Source organism: Ipomoea triloba, chromosome 3, assembly GCF_003576645.1.
Source record: "Ipomoea triloba cultivar NCNSP0323 chromosome 3, ASM357664v1".
NCBI lineage: Eukaryota > Viridiplantae > Streptophyta > Magnoliopsida > Solanales > Convolvulaceae > Ipomoea > Ipomoea triloba.
The window spans coordinates 4,886,978-4,910,103 of NC_044918.1; the positions used below are offsets into that span (position 1 = coordinate 4,886,978).

Consider the following 23,126-nt stretch of genomic DNA (forward strand, 5'->3'; position numbering starts at 1 on the left):
ACCCCCACCCCCACCCCCCACCAAAAAAAAAAAGACTAGAACAATACAGTATTTGATGAGCACCACTAATGAAGATTACATCCAAAACATATGCAAGAATCAGAACACAAATACTATAAGAGATATGAGATGCATTCTGGAGAAGATCTATACTAGTCAATATTGACTAGTACAGCTCTTCAAGCATGGGCATGAAGGCACTCTCTCTACATCAGTGCAGCCTGTTGAGGTTGTCCCTCATTCAGAAAGGAGTTGAGACACAAGCAAATCATCCAACCTTCATAGTATCTGATTTGCGATAGATTAGGATTTGCAGAATGCGTGAAGAGTTTCGTCGAGGGCCTTTTTGTCATAGTCGCCAGTGAATACACAGTTGCCGAGTGGACCTTTCAAAAGGATGAGTCTAAGCCTCCCATCAGCCACTTTCTTATCGACCTGCCATTTAAAGGTTATATGTAAGCTGAAGAACTAGGAGAAGATCGAAGTGGTTGCATGAATCCACTTCATTTGACCCGCTGTTTTAAGCATCTAGAATAATCAAAATATGACAGTAATAGTTATGTGTTCACAAATGTTGTTCAAGCAATATAATTTTCTTACTGCCATGATAGACTTGAACATCTCGACAGTCATGGTTTTTGGTGGTGCATTGGGCAACTTTGCCTCTTTAAGGATATTACCAACACGCTGTGCTAGTAAGTCGTCAATCCATCCTAAGCGATGTGACATATCAACAGCCATGACCTGAAATAATTATCATTAAAATATTAGTTAGCATAAATTTCACAAATTTGGGACTAAAGAGTGACCCAGCCCCACTTCTGAACTCTCTATTTTTGGTCCCCCCCTTGTTCAAGTTGGGCACTATGTGGAGATATTGGGAGTTAGTCATTGATTGAGGAAAGGGGTACCAAAACAGTTTAATAGATTGCCAGAATCAATAAAGGCAATTAGTGAATGCCCATATTCTCGTGGATATGTGCAAGAATAAAACACAAAAGATACCGTTCCAGCTGCGACAGCTTCTCCATGTAGCCATTGACCATAGCCAAAACCAGTTTCTATTGCCTACAAATGGAAATAATGGAAGTATCACAATGAGAACACAATGCTGTGGAAATACAAGTTCTTGCAAAGACTAGATGGGTTCAACTTTGCAAGTTAGATACTCGGGTAGCAGAGGACTATCAAAATGATTTGAGAAAAGAGTGTAAGCTATCTCCTCGGTAAAAAGAACAGAGAAATTTTCAAGCAGGGATCATGCTTGATATATGAATAGCGTCAACCAAAAACATTAAGCGGAAAAGATGTAGCAAAAAAGTAGTTGAGGAGACAAAAAAATATAGTATCAGAATAATAATACCAAAAGCCTTACATGGCCAAACGTGTGACCCAAGTTCAGTGTTGCCCTTAATCCACTTTCCTTTTCATCCAAGGACACCACCTCAGCCTTGTTTTCACAGGAACGTTTGATAGCATAAGCAAATGCACTTGGGTCCCTGCAAGAACACCTCTTTCAGTTACAATTGAAATTTCCATCAAATATTCAACTTTCAGCAGTAAAAAAATGCTCAAAAGTGTATATCAGAATCATTCATTTCAAGAACAATTCATTTATTTGGCATGCTTATAGCAACTTTATATTCAATATTCATAGGCAAGGCATTCGATGACAACTTTCTTCTCCTTTTTTCTTTTTTTACAACTGAGAAATAGGCACAAGGAAAGGAGAAAAATGTACGACTAATCGCTGATAAACAAAGCAATCACAGAAGTCAAGCATGTAGGCAATAGGCAGCTGAGAGGAAAATACATGACTATAATTTTTACCTTGCTAGCAAAGATGGCATATTCTTCTCTTGCCACTCAAAAAATTCAGCATCTCTAATAAGTCCATATTTTATAACCTCAGCAAGACCAGAAGCTAATTCTCTGTCTGGTAGGGTATTCAAAGTATCCGTGTCTACAAGCACACATTGGGGTTGGTAGAATGCACCAATCATATTTTTACCAAGTGGGTGGTTAATGCCAGTTTTTCCACCAACTGAAGAATCTACCTAAATGCAATGAAAGAACAAGAAATAAAAATTATTTGATGTCACAAGAGTGTACATACCCTTTATCTTCAGTCCCGTATGAAATTGCACTGCAAAAGCTAAACTCAACCAACCTGTGCCATAACAGTTGTAGGAATCTGAATGAAATTGACTCCTCGAAGGTATGAAGCAGCAGCATACCCACACATATCACCAATTACTCCACCACCAAGGGCAACAAAAGTACAACGCCTATCCAATCGTGATTCAATCGATTTATCAAAGATTTTCATGAGATTTTCCTATAATGGCATAAGTGCATAACCACAAATCAGCGAAAACAATTAACCATCATTTTTTTTTCTCGAATTTCATTCTATTAAGGCCTTAAGATGCGTACCATGTTCTTAAACTGCTCCCCATCTGGCAAAATCACACTTTCAACACTAACATTAGGATTCCCATCTGTTAAAGCACTAATAGTTTTATCCAAATACAATGGAGCAACGGTTGTGTTAGTCACAACAAGAACTCTCTTTCCATGAATATGCCTACAATAAAGAACACTTTTCATGATTTTAGAAAGAAACAAACTCTTGGACATGGAAAGTAAAATTCATAAAATAACTAGTTAATTCGATTCTGTAGCTTCAGTGTTATGCTAAGGCAATAAGCATAGCAGCTAGGAAATTGGCAAAAATCTTTCCAGCTAAGCAATTCAGTTATAACGAAGTGGCCCTAATACTGAAGATGTTCTAGAAATTGTAAGGAGAATAAAATGAGGGCGGGAAGGAATCGAAATGACCTTTGAAGGAGCTCAGGTTGATCAAGGAGTCCAGACCCGATGTAAATCGGGTAGCTCCGGTTACCCAAATCAACCTCAACGACCGTGGGTGCCCGGGACGAAGCTCTACTAGGCGACTGATCCACCGCCGGAGCTGGGGAGCTGGCACTGACTTTCAGTCGGGTGGCAGAGACTAAACGCCGCCGTGAATGAAAAGCATTGCAGGCAGGAAAGCGCACGGGGCAATCACGCAGGGTGGATTTGGTGGAGCTTGAAAGAAAGAGGGCATGTCTGGGTGAACAGAAAGAGGAAGCCATGGGAACCCAGAAAGAATTTGGCGCAGAAATACTGTTAAATCAAGTGTTTTTTTGATATTGTGTTTTCAAAAAAAAAAAAAAAAAGTGTTAATATTGTTAGGTCGATGGAAATCATGGGAGAAACTCAGAATGGGGTTGGTGAAGGTGGGAAAAGAGTAAACCAAACAATTTAGTGATTATTTTATTATTTATAGTTGGTACTTGGTAGCAGTCTGGGAAAATTGGTTAAATGGGATTTAAATGAGTAGCAATAGTGTAATTAGGCTTTTAAATAAAAAAAATTAATTGAACTCTTAAATTTGTAAAAAAAATAAAAATAAAATGGAAGTGGTACTTTAAACATGTTAGATAGAATGAGAAAAAATTATCCAATTGAAAATAAAAAAATCTCTCTACGGGAAAGTATGTCTTAGTCCAATCAACTCTCTTGATCACTCAGACAATCAGACCTATTACATGCAAGTTGTGGCTTCCATTGGATACCTGTAGGGATATTGACAAAATTTGTCGTGACGTTTTATTTTTTTTGAAAGATACGAAAGAGAAAACAAAGATTCATCTGGTGAACTGAGATGAAGTCTACATGCCTATAGACAATGGGGGGTTAGGAATGAAAAGTCAAAGATATTAACCACACATTCATTGCCAAGTTGGCATGGTAGATGGACTTGCGTTGATAAAATTTGGATCCAGGCAATGAGACAAAAACATGTGAGAAATGTGAACCTTTTCACGATTAATTGTCACGCGTCTTAGATTTGGAAAAGCATTGCGTAGGAGAGATAGACGATCGAGCTTGGTGCTAGTTAGAGGTTGGTAATGAAAAACCCTTATATATGTGGTTAGATTTGTGGATGGGCTGATGGACTCCAGGCCCATTGGCTTAGACACAAACATTGACATCCTCGATGAGCTTGCAAGTATGCAGGTGAGTGATGTGATCCTGGAGGATAAAACATAGGGCAGTCCCAAGCTTCAGGAAATTATCCCATATCGGTGAATTGATGAAATAAGATGCATCTCCATCCTTGTCAATGACACAACTTCAAACAGGCTTACTTGGATATTTTCCCCGTTAGGTAAGTTTACGGTTTCTTCGGCTTATTGTGTCATTATAGGTGGTAGGGATGATGGACAGGACATTGGATGGATTTGGAAGCTCAAGTGTATCGAGAGAATCAAATCCTTCATTTGACTAATCATGACAGGGAGGCTCCTCACCAACCATGACTCCATGAGCGACATAGATAGAACCTGGCAGAGAGCAACGAGTGCCCGAGGTGCCAACAGGAATATGAATCCCTCCGAAATCTGTTTATCGATTGCTATTTTGGTAAAGACTGTTGGTTTAGATGTCATGACCCTATTTATTTTCAATATACCCCGTGGGAGACATAGCGTCATAGGTTAAGATCAACGGCTTGGGCACGGATCGTTGTGGGATCGGACCAATTGGAACACTAAATTCCCTTACATGATTTGGAATATATTGAAAGCGTGGAATGACTAGGTGTTTAATGGAAAGTTGAAGCGGGCAATTGAGGCGGTGGAGATGGCTACCATATTGGCGGAGGATGTAAGCAGACTTCTTAGGAACACTGGTGTGGTGGTGGGAGACAGTATTTGTTGGGTGGGTTGGACCCCACCTAAGGGATCGGAGGTTAGGTCAAACTGAACATAGGCATGGCAAGGAAAGCTAATTATGATTTTGGCTAGTGCGGGTTGATTGGGCAATTTATATCGTGGACCATGGTGCACAATGCATTGTGCCCGTACCAAAATGCGTTATGTGTATTCTAGGTAATCGTTCTGTGTATTCCGGACAATCATTCTGTGTATTCTACGCAACCGTTATGTGTATTCATGTTAGTAACACATGTCGTGACGTGTTTGTGCATTCGAATGTTTAGGAGGACGAGTTCTGTGTATTTTGTGTCAATATTCTGTGTATTCATGTTATTAACACAGGTTGTGATGTGTTTGTGCATTCGAATGTTAGGAGGATGAGTTATGTGTATTTTGTGTAAATATTCTGTGTATTCCGGGCAAACGTTCTGTGTATTATAGGCAAACATTATGTGTATTCTAGATAATGATTAGGTGTATTATAGATAATGAATTCCCTGGAGTCATTCGCGTCCACGTCCATGTCCACTAACATTAAAACGACGTCGTTTTGGACTGGTGCACGATATAACGATTGGGTTGATTGGTCAGATATCATAATGGGAACTGGGTCGTGGGTTTCAATGTTAAAATTGGGCTAACTACAAACTTTTTAGGGTGAACTTTGGGGCTTCAAGGGGGGTGGGGGTGGTATATGTCGCATGCAGGCAAATTATTGTGTGGACCATGCAGGCAAATTATTATGGTCTACATAGTGCTATATGGACCATAACAAAAAATATATTTTTAATATATTAAATGTACATTATTTGTGTACTGAATGTACATTATATTATATAATGTATATTATATAATGTACATTCAGTACACAAATAATGTAAAATCCCCGAATTCAATGTACATTTTTAATATACTAAAAGTACATTATTTTTATATTGAATGTATATTATTTGATAGTATGGTCCACATTGGACCATGATCCACACAATAATGATTGTCTCATGCATAAGAGAGGTTTCAGTACAATCATCATTGAAATGGATTCCAAGACTGCCATTGGGTGCATGAACTCAAACTCGGTTGACGTGAGGGGATGAACTCCTTCTTAGCGAATGTAGACGACTTGTTAGGCACTTGGAGAAGGTGAGATTCCAACACGTGTTTCGTGAAGGAAATAATTGTGCATACTTATTAGCTAATCTAAGACAAGACTCAAGTTGGGGTACGGCGATTTTGGAATATCATGCGAATGTCATCGTCTTCTCCGGATAGACGCTGGTGAGGCAATAACTCAGAGAATCACCTAAGCATGGCGGCCGTTCCTGCCTTAGAAGCACAAAAAGAGGACATGATATGTGACTTTTTATTTTTATTTTTATTTTTTCAATGTAATTGGTGTTAAGAGACAATAACTCTCTATGGTACTTTGTAGGCTAAAACACTAGGTTACAACTCACAAGGCGTGTTAACAATTGCGAACTTTTATATAAATCAAAACAACAATATCTCAATTACATATATTTTGATAATCTAAAAATTTAATGATACACATTTTAAGTTTAATAATTCCATTCTCTTCTTCTTCTTCTCCAAAAAAAAAAAATAAATAAATAAAATTTCACAATATATATTTCTTCATAGTTATTTTTAAAAAACAAAAAAAGATGCAGAAGTCAGAAGCTTCTGTAGTACGCCATACCGCTATATAGAATCACCCGGAATTTCGTCTTAAAATACCCGCGTTTTCCCCCCAAACCAATTCTCCGTCGTCCACCTCTGACATCTGGTTTCTCATCACTTCACAGCCTAGGGTTCATCGGAATCACTGTCCCTGTTGCCGCATAGATTTCAGTATCCGGCGGAGATGGGGAAGGGCAAGAGGAGTTCCGCCGCCATTGTCATTTCATCATCCGACAATGACGAAGAAGAAGACCTTTTATTGAAATCGAATCTCCGCAACTCGAAGCTGAAATCGAATTCGAAGTCGAAGTCGGCGTCTGTTCCGAGAACGAACCCTAATAAGAGAGCGAAGAAAGCCCCGCTTTCGAGTTCGCTCCCGCGTCACTCCAAAAATCACAGTGGGTTCGACGAGGTGAGCTTCCGCATTCGACCACTTCATTTCCTTTTAACTTCTGCTTATACGTTTTAGCTTTTAGTATGAAATCAATGCACTGTAGTACTTCATTTAACTGGAATGAGCGCAAACGTTAGGTGAAGAAGTGCACTTCTAGAAGGTTGAAATACAATCTGGTCAGCTCATTCCCCCGATAGGTTTCCCTGACAACTTGTTTAGTAAATGCTCTGCTACATTATGTGATGGTCATGCTCTGCTGCTCCTGTGCTTGTATTGACCTTTTTGCCTTACCTTGATAGTGCTGGGATTCTGTGAGGTGACAGTCATAGAGGGATTTAAATACTAAGTGGAGTATATTCTTGGGATCATTGTTTATGTTTTTGCTTAACCTTCTGTTCATAAATTGTGATAATGCTGAATGCAGATAAAAAAGTTTTGTGAAGAATTTGACATGGGGTTCAATGACTTCAAGGTATCTACTGGTATGCTAATTTAGATCTTCAGCATTAATATCTGTTTGTTGCATTTGGTCTTTTTTATTTAGCAGACCTTTTGAGAGAGAGAGAGAGAATAATAATAATAATAGCAAATATAATGCTTATCTTTTAACACTTTCAGTATACTTTCACCCATGCCTAGTTCTCTTGCAGAACTTTCTTGAACACTTCCAGTGCTGATTCTCTATTTCTCTTAATCTTTTACAACCCCTTTAAGTTCCATAGTTGGTCAACTAAATATTAAATTATATAAAAATGGAGTAGGTCATGGTAGCAGCACTGACTTGTGGGTTGATAAATACAAGCCTTGTTCTCTGGAAGAGGTTGCTGTTCACAAGAAGAAGGTATGAACTATTCGAATTCTACAGTATCTACTTTTGATTGTTTTCACAGACACACTTTACTAATTTTTCTCTAGCTAAATCACTTCTGATCTTGCAGGTTGAAGAGGTCAAAGCATGGTTTGAGGAGAGACTGATAACTAGAATGGTACTGATGTCATTATGAAAGAGGCAAACATGACTTGCATTTCATTCAGTTTGTGTCTTTTCCCGGACTTAATGTTTCATATAACTTAATCTGTTTTAGTTAACATCATACTAGATCATTAGTCCTACATTGGATGACATTCAGCATAGGGTAAATAATATTGTATCGTCAGTTCTGCATTTTTAGCCATAAATGTATGTTTGATTGAAAACCTTGATGTCACGAGACATGTGAATATTTGATGCTTTCTGATGGATTTTGAATAATGTTTATAAAACTTGTTGTACTTGTCTGCTTCTGGACATTTTGACTGTTGTGCCTCTTGAGATTTAATACTGCTATATATTGGGTGCAGGATAGTTCTTTTAATAATGTTCTTCTAATTGCTGGACCTGCTGGAGTTGGAAAATCTGTAAGTTGCTTTTATATTTATGAATCAATTTTGCCGCATTTGAAATTATCTCTTGATCTTTCCACTCACATGAATATGGATTGATGTTTGACATCTCAAAGGCAACTGTTCATGCTATTGCATCACATCTTGGAGCCACTATTTGTGAATGGAATACTCCCACTCCGACGATTTGGAAAGAACATTTGCATCATTCCAACTCAGGTATTTTGCACATGTACTTTATATTCACACAACCATTGGCATTGCGCATAATACTAGTTTATGAATGCCTGCAAGAAGAGACATCTGTACATTCTTGTCTTTATTCTGGTTAGGTGTAGTTATACATTTGGTTATTTTTCACAGAATGAAATTGAGTCATGTCATTATCTGTCATTTATGAATGCCTGCAAGAGGAGGCACCTGCAAATTCTGGTTTTTTTTTTTTTTTTTTTTTTTTTTTTTTTTGTGTGTGTGTGTGTGTGTGTGGTTACATTTGGGAATTGCCATGGTTTAATATGGAATTATGTTTCTCCTCATGTGTGGTGTGTAGCCACTATCTCTTGTAATGATTGTAATTTCATTGGTTTGATCTAGGCCTACGGTACATGTCCAAGTTGGAAGAGTTTGAAAGTTTTGCTGAAAGGACAAGAAAATATGGATTAATTTCCTCATCTGTAACTGGACGACCACTAGCACCAGTTATACTCTTAATTGATGATCTTCCAGTTGTAAATGGAAAAGTTGCTTATGAAAGGCTTAATAGGTGCTTAACTCTTCTTGTGCAATCAGTTCGTATTCCGACAGCCATATTGTTCACGGATTATGGCAAGGTTGACTCTGCAGACTTCAACATGCGCTACCCAGAGGAACTCCTTCAGTCTCTTGAATATGCTGGAGCTTGTAAGGTTGCATTCCTTAAACTATTTAAGATGCAGCTTAATTCCTTCTAGTCTGTTGGTTTTTAACTAAACTGTAGAAAATTTCAGGTCACCTTCAATCCAATAACAGTCATTTCTATGAAAAAAGTTCTTGCAAAAATATGCCGAATGGAACAGGTTGAAGTTAGTGCTGATTCAATTGAAGCAATAGCAAAAGCAAGCGGAGGTGATATGAGGAATGCAATTACATCTTTACAGTATTTCTGCTTGAACCCGCATCCAATGCCTTCTCTACCTTCCTCCAGTTGTTACTCTGTTCCTTCAAAAGGAAGTTCAGATGATGTCAGTACTTCAGATGATCGGATTTCTTTGACATTTGGCAGAGATGAAACCCTTTCTTTATTTCATGCATTGGGGAAATTTCTACACAACAAAAGAGAGAGTGAAGATACTGGTGCATCAGGTATGATAAATGAATTTTATATTGGCTAATGGTTTTGCAAGTTTAAATGGGGCTCTGACTTCTGAGGATATTGACTTCATTACCCAGTCTACAGGAATAATAAAACTTCCTTCTTTTTATCTTTTATTTGTTAAGTAGTTATTTAGAAAACCTGTTCTCCCTAAATGCATGGTTTGATTGCCTTCAGAAAGCGTAAGTTTCAGAAAAATGTAAATCAATGGTAATATTTATCTGAAGTTCAGCATAACTAAATATGGCTGAAGTCAGGACCAGTAAAGGCACTTTAGAAGCCATTTATTAGTTGACATGGAGTTGTCATTCTCTTAATTTATACCAAGGAATAAAGATGAAACCATTCCCAATGCATAATTACAGTTGTTGGAGTTTGCAAACTGCAGATGAACTTTTTTTTTGACTACTTGCAGTGATGAACTAATTTAGACATTGCTGCAAAAGCCTGCAGTTACAGATCATCCTTTCACTTTGACCCCACTTTTTTTTTTTGAAAGGAAAAGGACAATTCACTTTGACCCCACTTTAGCCACTAATAATAGATTGTTTCCTGCACAATCACTTTCTAACTGTCATATTTCAGTTTTTCAGATTTAGAAGTATAACTGTAGTGTCAGATGGCTAGATAATTTGCTGTAAACATGTAAGATACTGTAGAAGTAACTTCATGCATCTATTCTAAATCCTTAGAACGTTACATGCTGTGATAATCTCATTCTGTTTAGTTACATGTTTCCAGATAGAGGTATATTTGTTTTAAAGGAGAAATTCATGCGCTTGCCGCTAAAGATGGAGGCTCCAGAAGTTGTTCTTTTGCAAGCACATGGCCAAGCAAGGCCTATTACTGATTTTCTGCATGAGAATGGTAAAATATTTGTATTTCAATACTTAGGCTTGTTATGCTTTATTGCATGAAATAGTGAAAAACTCAAGGATGCCTCATTACTACCTGTTAATGCTTTCTGGTTTAGATAAGTTCATTTCAAAGTAATCATTTGAGTTCATTTCATCAAGTAATGAAAAGCTCAAAAGTTTTCCTTTGGCTAATTGTTGAAATTTATTTAAGGACATCCTACTGGAGGTAAAACGAGTTCCTTGAATATGTAGTACAATTATGACATGTAAGGCTTTTCCTAAACATAATTCATGAAAAATGGTGCTCTGATAAAAGTGATGAAGTTTCTTTTGAATTTTTTTTTCTTTTATTCTTTTTGGACTCTTGGCTCTCTTAAATAGTCTTTATTTTCTCCTCTCTTTTCTTAATAGTAATTTCTTTACCTTAAAAAATATTGTTTGAGCTTGCATCTTGAGAATCTTGGTTGAATAGGAAAATTATGATTTAAATGAAATACTAGCATGTCAGTATATCTTTATATCAAGTTTATGTATATAGAAGAGATATAAAATTATGAAGTTACAAACAATGGATATTGGTTTTGAGCACATGTTGTATCTTCTTCTTGCAGTGTTAGACTTTTTAAGTGAAGAAGCTATAGATGATGCCTGGGTTGTATCATCTTATTTAAGCGATGCTGATATCCTTCTTGCATCAACCAATGAAGCCAGAAGTTTTGAGACTCAGAATCTTTTACAGTTAGCTGCTGCTTCAGTTGCTACTCGGGGAGTGTTATTTGGTAATTCTCATCCATCACCATCCAGGTATGGTGTATGCTATCCCAATTGCTTTTTAATCTGAAGTTCACTTAGAATATGTTACAGTATGGTAAGTATGCAGGTGGCATGCCATTCGACGGCCAAAACTGTGGCAAATTGAGCAATCCTTGTGGCACAATAAGGTTAGTTTATAAAAGGCAAATTTATCAGATATATTTTCTTGATTTACTTCTGCAATAAGGCTTTTAGTTACCTTTTTTCCCTTCCCTTCTCATTGCTTTGTTGTTCATTTTGTGAATTCTCTGATTACCTCCAGGGTCAAATGTTGAGCCAGAGAGGTTATTATTGTTACAGTCAAGACAATGAATACATGTCTACACAGTTGGTAATTGCAACAGAGCTTAAACCTGTTCTTAAATGGCTTGGGCATAGAGCATATGGATATTTTGAAGCTGAACAATCTTTTGAGGACATGATTGGAAATGACTCCAATAGTTTGTCTTTGGATGATAGAAGCGAGGATATATCTGATGATGAAATAGAAGATTGGTAATGCCTGACAAATTTCCTGGGGTCGGAGTTGTCATCTGTAAATTGTGTACATAGCTGAAATATTCTGTTAGTTTTTGTTCATTTTATTTTCCTGATAGAATAGCGCCATCGGTTTTTGTAAGTTTGAGAAAACCATTTTCCGGTGGCCTCAAGAAGTTCGCCTAGCTATAGTTTGCATGGTTGGTCGCATTAAAGCTTCCGAGAACATCAAGTGCCTCACTTAGAACTTGGCCATCTTGACACCAGCAATTGGAGTAAATGGATTAATATTTGGTTCAATCTTCAAAATGTTTCAGAAGATACTAATCCACCCATTGATCAATAAGAAATTAAAGCTTTAGAAGTGGTGGTTGAGTGGGTGAAGTATGATTTTTGTATTTGAACGTTACGAATTTGATTCTTGTTAACACATTCTTGATTATTTTTAGGGTCATTTAATTTAAATATTGGAAATATAATTAATATTTGGTAATTGTAATTGATGATTTTTTTTTTTTGGGAGGGGATTGGATTCACCATAAATCAAGTATAAATATATAGAATGAGAGTAAAATAGTAATTTAATTATTCGGGGTGATATGTCTAAAAGAATGACTGAATGAGAGGTAGTAAAGTAGTAATTTTATTATTCGGGACGTTAGGTCCAAAAGAATGTGGTATTAAATTAGTGATTTTATTGCTCGGGGTGTTTAGTCTAAAAGAATGAGAAGTCGTAGTGTTCCTGTTTGAAGTCAAGATCATAAGCCACCGGATTAGGATGTATTGTAAGGATTAAATGAGTGATGTCTAAAATGGAGACAAGGATGCCTATTTATAGTGTTGAGACCTATCCAAACGCTTGACAAATGTATCACCTTGGTTATTCTTCATTCTTGACTATGCATCTGTCTCATCTTCACCCCACTACGTTGTCACCAAAGTCAGAATAAATATAGGTTGTCATGCTTTTATATACATGATATAGTAGTTTGGCGGATGGAGGCTTGTGCTACCATGCTTGAGGTCCTTCTTTAAGCCCAACAAAACCTATCTTTCACTCTTCTTGAGCCAAAACCTTCCCAATAAAATGAGTCTCGAGGTCTCATGGCCCATCAATAATGTTTCATATTGAATAGAAAATGGTTTTACATATTTTTTTTCTTTTCCTCTTTTGATCTCATTGTTTAAAAGTATGGAGGGAAAATGTAATGTATTTTATGATTACTAAATGATTTGAATCGAATAGTATGATAACAAAAGTAGACAAACGAATTGAACATAGTAATGGGTATCAAAGATTCAAAGGTACCAAAATCACAAACTAAGTACTATCATAATGCGATTTATCTTTCTTGCATGATTTTCTAACTATTATTATGCATGAATAAAGTGAGTTTATTTAGAAATTACGGGTAACAAAGGAATTTCCCTATTCAATTCTCAATGTATTCGAAGTGAATTTGAACACCGATGGGGTCTGCTGTCTGCATTAGAAGACACATTAGACAATAATTGGGACATTTCAATTGTATAAATGATATTGGTACACTCATAATTATTGGATTCTTTTTTTTTTTTTTTTTTTCATGTATAAATATTTATTTTTATTCAAATTCCTTACGACAAATAAATTTAAGATTTTAGGCCACCTTGAGTAATTGAGAACCTTATAATCTTTATCCCACTTTTATTTTGATCTTAAAAGTTTCATTAACATTCTCAATATATGATAATTGTATTATGATTTGACTAATATATTTAAGATTCACGTAGTATTTCATTATATATATATATATATATATATATATATATATATATATATATATATATATATATATATATATATATATATATATATATATAAATTCAAATATAATTTTCTTAAACATCACAAACTTGCTGTCACTGGGACCACATATTCTTGGTTGGCATTCCAGTTTGTTATTATTACGTGGAACTTGGAAACATGGGTCAAATTGGAGTCAAAAAGTAATTGATGTTCAAGAAAACCAACGCAAAAAGACATTTCAAGTCTGCCAAACACAGTCTTAGGTAAAAGTGAGTGAAAGAAAAGGTAAATACGCAGTAATTCAAGGATCGCTAAGCAAAAACGCCTAACATTCTTTTCCTTTTTCGGTTACCCATCTAACTCCAGCATTGAAAAACCGTATACCCTGTTTGGTTCTCCAAATTCAGAATCTTACTCTTTTACAGGCGAGCTGCAAATTTTACTGCTTGGGCTTCTCAGAGGTAAATTTCTTTAATTTTTAACTTTTTCCTCGTATTCTTGTTCAATGCGCCATTTTTCCTGCGTAATTATCTGATCGAAAACCTAAGAGGGCACGGATTTCGGTTCCTAGTTGTAGTAATTTGAGCGTTAATTGGAATTCTAGGGTTTTATTTGATATGCTAGGGCTAGAAGTTGCATGTTCTAACTCACCCCAAGTGTATCAATAGCTTTGGCACTTGTATTAAGCTCCAATGCTCAATCAGTTTGTTGAAAATTAAGAGAAAAAGAAGCAAACTTGTTGATTTGTTATCGCACTTTCATGAAAACTTGTTGAATTATGATTTCAAGCTGTTTGAAACCACGAAAAAGGTAAAAGGAATGCGTGATTATGCAAAACTCAGAGCTTTTGAATGAAACAATCTTGAATCTGAAAGCTAATGTATTCAACTATTAACTGTGTTTACCTTCTTTGTGTTGCGTGTTTAGCTTAGTTTGTGCTCCATTACCAGATGGCTACCCGGCCTACTCGTTCGAGGAGACAGGTAGCTGCCCAGCAGCCGGAGTCTCAATCAAGGGCCAAGTGGAATGCATACCTCACTAATATATTGGTGGAACTGATGGCGGAGCAAGTGCGTTTGGGGAATAAACAGAATAAATCCTTTAACAAGGAAGCATGGAAGTGCATCTGTGAGGATTTTCATAAAGAAACAGGTCTTCCGTGGGACCAGGAGCAATTGAAGAGCCGGTATACTGCCCTTAGGAAGCATTATGCTATTGTAAAGTCAATACTTGATCAGAGTGATTTCAAGTGGGATGAGCCGACAGGTGCCATTGTTGCTACAGATGAGGCATGGGATGCATACATCAAGGTTCGTTTTTTTTCACCCCCATTTTCTAGTGTAACACTATGAAACAAATTTTTTTGCTGGATGAACCCTTTGCTGTTTCACGACATGGTTATGGCACATATTTGACCATTCTTGTGTTGTCAATTGGAAAACTACTTTCTTTTTATTAAACTGATTTTCTGCTTGATGAACCCTTCACTGTTTCTTGACATGTTCTAGTGTATTTCTGGTGACTAGGTCTCTTTCCCAATTCTCATGTGTTGTAAACAGGAAAACTACTTTGTTTTTATCAATGGTTCACAAATACATAAATGCATAATAGTTCGTTTATTGTATACTATAGATTAGAGTTCTTGCTCGTTCAAATGACTATGAACTTGAGGAAGAAATAAGCCTTTTTTTTTTTTTTTTGCCTTGAAAATTATCGATCACTAGTTGTATGAAATATAATAATCAGGAACATCCAGATGCAGAGACTCTGAGGAGTGCGGGCTGCTCTATTTACAAACAATTACACACAATCTTTGCTGAAACTGGGACAAAAGGGAAGTCAAATGGATCTACTATGAGCAAGGAGCGACCCTCTGGTTCACAACCTTCATCTGTGTTTGAGGACAAGCTGTCCTCGTCAGAATCTGAGGAAGAGGCTGACATGGGAGTTGAGGAAGATAAACTTCAGTCAACCAACCCGTCTGCAAATTCGAGTCGGAAAAAAGGGCGTAAGGGGGTCGATGATTTCATTGCAAAAGCTATATTGGAGATGGCTGCTGCTTCAAGACTCAGGGCTGATGCTATCAAGAAGTTAAATGAAAGGTACACTATAACCGATTGCATTAGAGCATTGGACGAATTGCAAGGTGTCAATGACCAAGTTTATTTCGCTGCCTTGGATCTGTTCAACAACAGAAGTGCCAGAGAGATATTCTTGTCCCTTCAAGGTGAGAAGCGGTTGACCTGGTTGCATTGCAAAGTTTCTCGCATTCAGTAATTCATAGGCCGAGGAGATCGCTCCATCCTATCAGTGCTTTGTTAGATACTCTCAGTAGTCATTTATTGCATTCTCCAAGAAAATGAATTTTGTAGTCTTAGATTTCTCTGTTACATAGTATATTTAGAGGAATGATAGATTTCGATATCGATTTTTTACTTCTTACAACCTATAGGTTAAAAGGAGATGTGATAGATACATTATTTTGCTTATGGGTCTAGTTTCTTGTGAAAGCTGTAAAGACAAAAACAAGAAATCAAAGAGAAATGATTTATAGTACCCATTGTCTTTCCCATGTTGAAAGAGTGATTCATAAGCATTTGACTTTAATGAACTTCAAGTTTGATTTCATACATAATTTAATGTTAGATTTATTCTTCTGTTCTGATTTCTTGTCCTGTTCTGCAAACTCAGGATTCTGATTCATTAAATACTTGCAAGAAAACACAGATTCTAGCAGAATTTTGTCAGATGAATACAGAATGGACTTCTGAAACACTAAAAACAAGACAGAATTAGACAGAAAGACTCCTCAGATACTGACACTGATTAACTGATGTACAAAAACATAACATAAATTATACATTCTATCATCTGCATTAGCCTCCACCATCAACACTACTTGCACAGTGACGATGACAACTCGAGAGATAACACGCGATAATCCCCCATTCCCTCGTGCACGTTTCAGACAATCTGCAACCAGTTTTCCAGAAAGCGAGAAAGCACGCGACTATACATTGAGACAAAATTAAGAATGTAGCTCAACTTCCTGGGAAAGCGACGACAACTACATATCTAGAGCGAAATCCTCTTCACATCGTTCAACCCGCCGCTGCTTTTAGCCTGATTGTATACCGACTCGAATGCGTGAGTGCAGACGTTGGCGAAGCCCGTCACTGCCTGAAAGACGTGCGGCAGTCCCATCTGTAGGTTGCTCAATGTCATGGCCCTCGTTACGCCCACCAACTTGTCGTATTTGGCCTTCTCGTCCTCTGCCCTCGCTCTTAGCGTGTCAACCTTAACCCGCCTCAGACCCACGGGATTCTTGCTACTTGTACCACGAGAGGTGTCAGACATCGAGTACGGACCGTACTTGGACTCCATCGACCTAAGTTCATTAGCCTTCTTCTCGAGTTCTTTGACTGACAAATCCAACCTCTTCTTTTGCTTTAGCTCGTCCGTCTGCTGGACGACAATAGCATTTATCACGCTTAAAAAGCTCTTGATTCCTTCAGACGCGACCTTGTCAGGGGCATTATTGACCGCGAGATGCCACTCTTCACAAAACGAGTAAACCGAAGAGTCTTGACTGGTTTTCTGCACCAGCTTGTTACTAAGTTGGAACATGCTAAGCCTGAGCCATCCGGTCAGGGACTGAATGTAATCCCGTTGAGCTTTCACGAGGTTGCAAAACGAGAGGTGCCACTGTTGAACTTCAAGCTCGAGTTGGAGAGTCGATTGTCGATGAATTTCAGACGTAGGATCGGTAGGCAGTATCGCGCTAAGATACTTGAGCTGCTGGACTATGTGCGTCTGGACCTGATGGCTCTCGTACATGCTCCTCCACATGTACATCAATCTGTAAACGATAAAACGCCAAAGATTATAATGCTATGTCAAACATCGTCTTTTCGAATCCCATAGAACCCTTCATACAATCCTACAATTTTCAACACTTTTCTAAGCAGTAAAAAGCATGTTGATAGAATCATAGAAAGAATGTCGAGAGATAAAACCGTGAAAATAAATTGGGAGAAAGAGTAGAGTACAAACCCTTTGACAAGATTAACAAGTTGCGGGTAAAGCTCTGATTCTCTTAATTTGACGATTTCAGCAGAGATCGTTTCTATAGCTTGCGAGGCCACCATCATCTGTGATTCCAATTTCTCGACCTCTTTCTTCGCCTTCTCAGTCTTTACATAATCGGCTCTTTTCATTTCTAGCTTCCGAAGGTGTGCCACCTTTTTCTCGTGCTCTAATTTCAGTGTCTCGGCATTCTACAACAACCCCATTCAGAGATAGAAATACAACAATTATTAACCTCTCAACCTCTTCCAAGTTTTGAAGTAACTACCACCAAATTGCTCATGAAAAAAGAATGAATGAAAATCAAAAGGGCATTCAAACCCCGGTCCACAGAATATGCTTAAGATTCTAAATGACAAATCAGTTGGAAAACGAGACAATGTCATTAGATTTGTTCTCGCTGCTTTCTCGGGAGACGAGATAAATTCATGGTACCCAAGAAATGCAGAAACATGTGAACAGCCAAGAATCTATAAACTTTGGCATCAAAAGAGTAAATTTTGATATTTACTTTCACTACTTCTTACCCTAACTTCTAGGTAGAGCTTCTTCTCCCAGGCATACAATCTCTCCACTGTGGAACAATGGCTAGAGGCGCCATCACCACCACCGCCAACACAAATTCCATTCCCAATTGATTCATCGCAACATCTCCCAAATCCATTCCATTTTGGACTCGACCGGAATGACCATAACAATGGCCCTAAACTTTTCCCTGCAAATATACATAACATATAATTGAAAAATGCCATTATAACATATCATAGTACTATTAAAGACTAGTGCATTTTTTAGCCAGGGAAACCCGCAACCACTTTCCAAGAGTAAACCCCGCACCTAGACCACAAGGAGTTAAACCAGCTTAGGTTGTCCATAGCTGACCGACCAACAGACTTATAACTTTGTGGTTAGCAAATCAACGGCTGGGCAACCTAGGTGGCTAGGCTTGTAACTTTGCGGTTACCAAGTCAACAATCTGACTGGGGTAAAGTACTTCAATTATATATATACAGCTAATTTGCAGATAAGAACAAATTAGATACCAATAATAAGCAAATATGTGTGTGGATATAAGCATAATGTACTACTTGAGCATGTTGTACCTTGTGCAGTGGTGGTTGTACGTAGGGAAAAAGTGTATGTATGAGAGATATACCTGAGGATCTTTGGTCGGAGATAGTGCCGGTGGGGACTTCTAAGAGCAATGAGAGTTGGGCGCCGGCGTTAGCCGCCTTGAGGAAGTACTCATCCAATTCTTTGATGATCTCCACCAAGTCTTTACTCTTGGTGGAGACCACCACCGCAAGATCGCTGGTGGTGGCGGTGGTGTCTTTCGAGTACTGACTCACCACGGACGGCGGCGCCGCCACGCTCGCCTCCCCGGCGGCGGTGGTGGTGGTGGTCACGGCCACCTCCGACGCCACGGTCGTCTCCTCCCACTCCTCCTCCGTCACGGACCTCGACGACGCCGGCACGAACGGGTCCCAGAAATCCCAGCTGGATCCGTGCGGCGGCAGCGGCGGCGGTGGCGGCCGGACGGCGGAGGACGTGGTGGTGGAGGTGGTCCATGTCACGGTCGTCGGAGTTGGGCTGAACGGCGGCGGCGGAGGCGGAGGCGGCGTGGAGGGCAACGGCGGCCGTAACGGATTCTGCGGCGGCGGAATGCGGCGGAGATTCGTCTCGGCGGTGGCGAACTGGAAAAGGGCCGAGCCGGTATTCCGGAGAGACCTTATATACATAGTATGCGCCGCGGAAAAAGCATGTCTGGCCTTCACAAACTGTTTCATATAACTCTTCCGAGCTTTACACCGTGAAACCAACTCCTCTCTCTCTACTCGTGAATAACAGCACCCCATTTCTCCGATCTCTCTCAATCACTCAAACCCCCCCTTTCGTCTTCTAAAAAAACTGCATTTTCCATAAAATTCAAACCAAAAAAAAAAAAAATCTCGGTTACCCAAGAAAGGTTTCAGTTTCCTAGGAAATAATCTCATCAAGAAACCACATTAAACACAAGAAAGCAGAAAAAAAAATGTTTCCTTTTTCTCTTGCGTATAAAACTTCTTTTGTTTCTTTGTTTTCTGAACAGAAAGCGTCTGTAAAATGGTGGGGAGGGAGACGACAAGAACACACCAGTGAGAGAGTAGACGTTGGACAGAGTGCCAAATTGGTGTAATTTGATTTACATGGTGACTAAAATGCCCCCATTACGCTTAATATTTACTAATCACACATTATTGTATGGAGGAGGGGAATATGTTATTTGAGTTGCAAAAATCAAGAAAGACAACATAAGATGTTGGGAATTTAGAATGGTCAAAGGTCAAATGGTTGGGAGAAGAAGTACAGTAGAGATGGGTTCATGTTCATCCCTTAACCAACTTTTACAACCATAACTGCCACTACCCATCACAGTACAATTCAAGCTTCTGTTCTTGCTCCTCTTTTTTAACTTCAAATTCAAATTTTGAAGTCTTGCTGTTTTGCTTGCAACACTCCATTGCTTTATTTATTATTATTTTTTTGGGTGAAAATGTAATATTTGGTGTGCATAAATTTTATGACAGTTTGGGGGTACGCCTCTCTTCCATTTAAAAAAAATGTGTTCATGTGATATTATTTGATTAATTTTTATGAAGTGTAACTGTTTATAAATTATGGCGACAAATAAATATTGGGAATTGTAAAATTATGTTAATTTGTGAAAACTTGTGCATAATGTTTTGTGTGCAAATAAAGTTCTCTCGTTTAAAATTTATATTTAAAAGAAATGACATTTTCAATTGTTATGATATAGATTTAGTTTTTTCAATTATTCACAATATATGTTTTATTCGTTTATGTTATTTGCAATATATATTTAATTCATAAGTTTTTAGCTACATAGCGAATTTGGTTTATAATAATAGGTTTTTGTTAGAGCCTTAAAAGTTAAATCTTACATTCCAGTGGACTTAAAATTTGAAATTGCAAGGTAAATAATTGAGTGACCATTACCACAATTGAAGCACTAAAAGTTTTTTTTTTTTTTTTTACACTAGTAAATAAACAATGATTATTATTATTATTATTATTTTTAAACAAAACACCCCATCTAATCCAAAACTCACATTTATAAAAGTCTAACCTTCAATCTTGCATTAAGTGCTCACTTAACAATTACTAGATTTAAATGAAATTTATTTAATCATTGAATAATTGGTATGACTAATAAAATGTGAGAGATGAAACTATTTTTATCGAGCACAACAAATTAATTCCAAATTAGGTCATCATTCCTTTTTAAAAACCTTTGTCATCAATTGATGTAATTAGCAGCTATATGTTGTAGGGTAAAAAAGTGAGCGAACACCTTCTTGGTGAGCCTGTTGTATAAGGTCTTTTTAGTATGATTTACCTCTTATATGTGATTTGTGGACTATTACATAAAATCAATGTTTATCTAGTGCGTTCGTGTAGTGACAATGAGTTTTTCTTGTCACCAAAAATAAAAAATAAAAAGAGGAAGGTATGAAATTGGTTTTATTGTGTACATTAGTGTACAAGTATTTAAATACTTGTAGATCGGTTGAGCCACATCCCGATTTAAAAAATGGTCAGCATAATTCATAAATTAAAAGTGAGATTTACTTGATTGTGTACAACATTATAGTATTTAGAGACGTGTGAATCACATAATTCACATGAAACACATTTCGTGATTAACTCTATCCACTAAAATTGTAGGATAAAAGTGATAAAGATTTTTGAAATTGTGATCCGATTTTAAAACTGATCAATGTAATCTATAAATTAATAGTGAAATTAACTCAACCACAACTAATGATTGATAGTGGAGTAAATTTATTTATTTATTTTGTATGCCAAATAGAAAGAGGAGGTTTGTAAATTGTAACATATGCTGACTTTACAGTGGACAATGCGGTGGCAAATCTTGGGAGTATTAAGGAGGAATTGCACCTATTAAAATGATTCATCTTTTTCTCTTTTTATTCACTTTTAATTCTTTTTCCATAGAGGACTGTGACCATGGAATCAATCTGACATACCATTGTAGTTGCAGATCCACTGCTCCTATATAATAATCTGACACAACACCTACCTTCTCACAAGATTATACTGTTTATGAAAATCCTACATTATTTAATAATACTGGCTTAATTATAGCTTTAAATATGAGTTTGAATTTTTGATCTTATTATATTTAAATAATTCATATTCTTTTTACTTGAGTCAATTAACTCCTTTCTGATTGGGGTAAGTGAAGTTTTAAGGAAACAAAATGATGTAATCATGAACCTAACAAAATAAAAAAGGGAAGAGACTTGATTCAACACATGAAGATCAATGGTGTGCTCATGATTGACCAACTGGTGCTCACTAGTATGAGATTTCAAAATAATAACTTGAGATCGAGTATCACTAGCGGTAGTGTGAGAATAACCTCTCAAAAGTGAGGGGTAGCTCAAGTGTGGGAGCAACCTCTCATGCAATTCAACACATGAAGATCAATGGTATACTGATGATTGACCCCACTAGTGCTCGCATGTGTAGCTCAATTGATAGTATGAATGAAGTTTGCGAACAATGACCTGAGATCGATAAGGATATGATAGAAATGTGCCCCGTCCCCGTTGGGGATTCCCGTCCCCGAGGTCGGGGACGGAGACGAGGAGTATACTCCCTGCCCCGTTGCCATCCCTAGAGATCGAGTCTCACTAATAGTAGTGTGGGAGTAATCTCTATTTGTGCACAGTAAGTAAAGGTCTAACCTCTGTGTTCAGCTGGGTTACCATGATTTACATCTTCTCAAATGCTTTGTCGGAGAGGGGTGGGTGAGTGCCCTTGAAATTGGGGATTCAACCTTTTAAGAACATTGATTGGCCCCACTAGTTAATTCACTCACATGGCGTTTGGTTGGAAGGAGGGAATTGGGGGGAAAAAGAATTGTAATTTGGTGGAATTGCAATTCAATGAATAAAGTAGGAATTGAAATTACAGGGTTGGTATGCAGGAATATGAGTACAGGAAATTGGAAGCTAAGAAGCGACAAAATGACTAAAATGCTCCTAATGTTGTAGTAGTAGTAATAATAATAATATCAACAACAACAACAACAACAACAATAATAATAATAAGTATAATAATAATAATAAGTCTTTCAAAAATAATAATAATAATAATAATAAATATAATAATAATAATTGTTTCAATTTTTTTTTAAAAAAAGACAAAGGGTATGGGAAGAGGGGCAAAATTGTCCTTACACCAACAAAATTGCCACTTCTCTCCACCGAATTGCAATTCATGAGGGGAACCCCATGAATTCCAATTCATCATTTGGAGGGAATTACAATTACGCGGAATTGCAATTCCCTCCAACCAACCAACCAAACATGCCATCAATAATTAACTTCCTTGTCTTGGGCAGCCCAAGTGGTAAGAGAATTACACCTGCAACCGGGAGGTCGTGGGTTTGAACTTAACCTTGGTTGGTTTGCCGGCGAGGGTTGGGTTTACTCACTACTTACAC

At 37.5% G+C, this 23,126-nt stretch overlaps 4 protein-coding genes across 6 annotated transcripts; 2 read left to right on the forward strand and 2 right to left on the reverse strand.

Annotated features, from left to right (window-relative positions):
- Positions 1 to 51: 51 nt before the first annotated feature.
- Positions 52 to 3,261, reverse strand: LOC116013527 (3-dehydroquinate synthase, chloroplastic). Its single transcript, XM_031253336.1, has 8 exons — positions 2,842 to 3,261; positions 2,437 to 2,587; positions 2,171 to 2,338; positions 1,831 to 2,057; positions 1,376 to 1,499; positions 1,006 to 1,068; positions 601 to 744; positions 52 to 435 (listed from the first exon to the last, which is right to left on the reverse strand). The coding sequence occupies exons 1-8, from the start codon at positions 3,135 to 3,137 to the stop codon at positions 304 to 306; spliced, it is 1,305 nt and encodes a 434-aa protein (XP_031109196.1). The 5' UTR covers positions 3,138 to 3,261; the 3' UTR covers positions 52 to 303.
- Positions 3,262 to 6,627: 3,366 nt separating this feature from the next.
- LOC116013526 (cell cycle checkpoint protein RAD17) lies at positions 6,628 to 12,082 on the forward strand. The gene is made up of 12 exons (XM_031253334.1): positions 6,628 to 6,855; positions 7,262 to 7,319; positions 7,599 to 7,678; positions 7,776 to 7,823; positions 8,179 to 8,235; positions 8,337 to 8,439; positions 8,815 to 9,125; positions 9,207 to 9,561; positions 10,313 to 10,438; positions 11,040 to 11,232; positions 11,309 to 11,369; positions 11,504 to 12,082. The coding sequence occupies exons 1-12, from the start codon at positions 6,628 to 6,630 to the stop codon at positions 11,738 to 11,740; spliced, it is 1,857 nt and encodes a 618-aa protein (XP_031109194.1). The 3' UTR covers positions 11,741 to 12,082.
- Positions 12,083 to 13,863: 1,781 nt separating this feature from the next.
- Positions 13,864 to 16,135, forward strand: LOC116013528 (L10-interacting MYB domain-containing protein-like). 3 transcript variants are annotated; one of them, XM_031253337.1, is made up of 3 exons: positions 13,864 to 13,968; positions 14,435 to 14,817; positions 15,254 to 16,135. In XM_031253337.1, the coding sequence occupies exons 2-3, from the start codon at positions 14,458 to 14,460 to the stop codon at positions 15,782 to 15,784; spliced, it is 891 nt and encodes a 296-aa protein (XP_031109197.1). In that variant the 5' UTR covers positions 13,864 to 13,968; positions 14,435 to 14,457; the 3' UTR covers positions 15,785 to 16,135. The 3 variants fall into 3 exon arrangements, with proteins under 3 accessions (XP_031109197.1, XP_031109199.1, XP_031109198.1); XM_031253339.1 differs by having other exon boundaries at positions 13,911 to 13,968; positions 14,440 to 14,817; XM_031253338.1 differs by lacking the exon at positions 13,864 to 13,968 and adding an exon at positions 14,228 to 14,317.
- Positions 16,136 to 16,184: 49 nt separating this feature from the next.
- Positions 16,185 to 19,685, reverse strand: LOC116013525 (nitrate regulatory gene2 protein). The gene is made up of 4 exons (XM_031253333.1): positions 18,750 to 19,685; positions 18,121 to 18,308; positions 17,561 to 17,784; positions 16,185 to 17,366 (listed from the first exon to the last, which is right to left on the reverse strand). The coding sequence occupies exons 1-4, from the start codon at positions 19,447 to 19,449 to the stop codon at positions 16,583 to 16,585; spliced, it is 1,896 nt and encodes a 631-aa protein (XP_031109193.1). The 5' UTR covers positions 19,450 to 19,685; the 3' UTR covers positions 16,185 to 16,582.
- Positions 19,686 to 23,126: the final 3,441 nt, after the last annotated feature.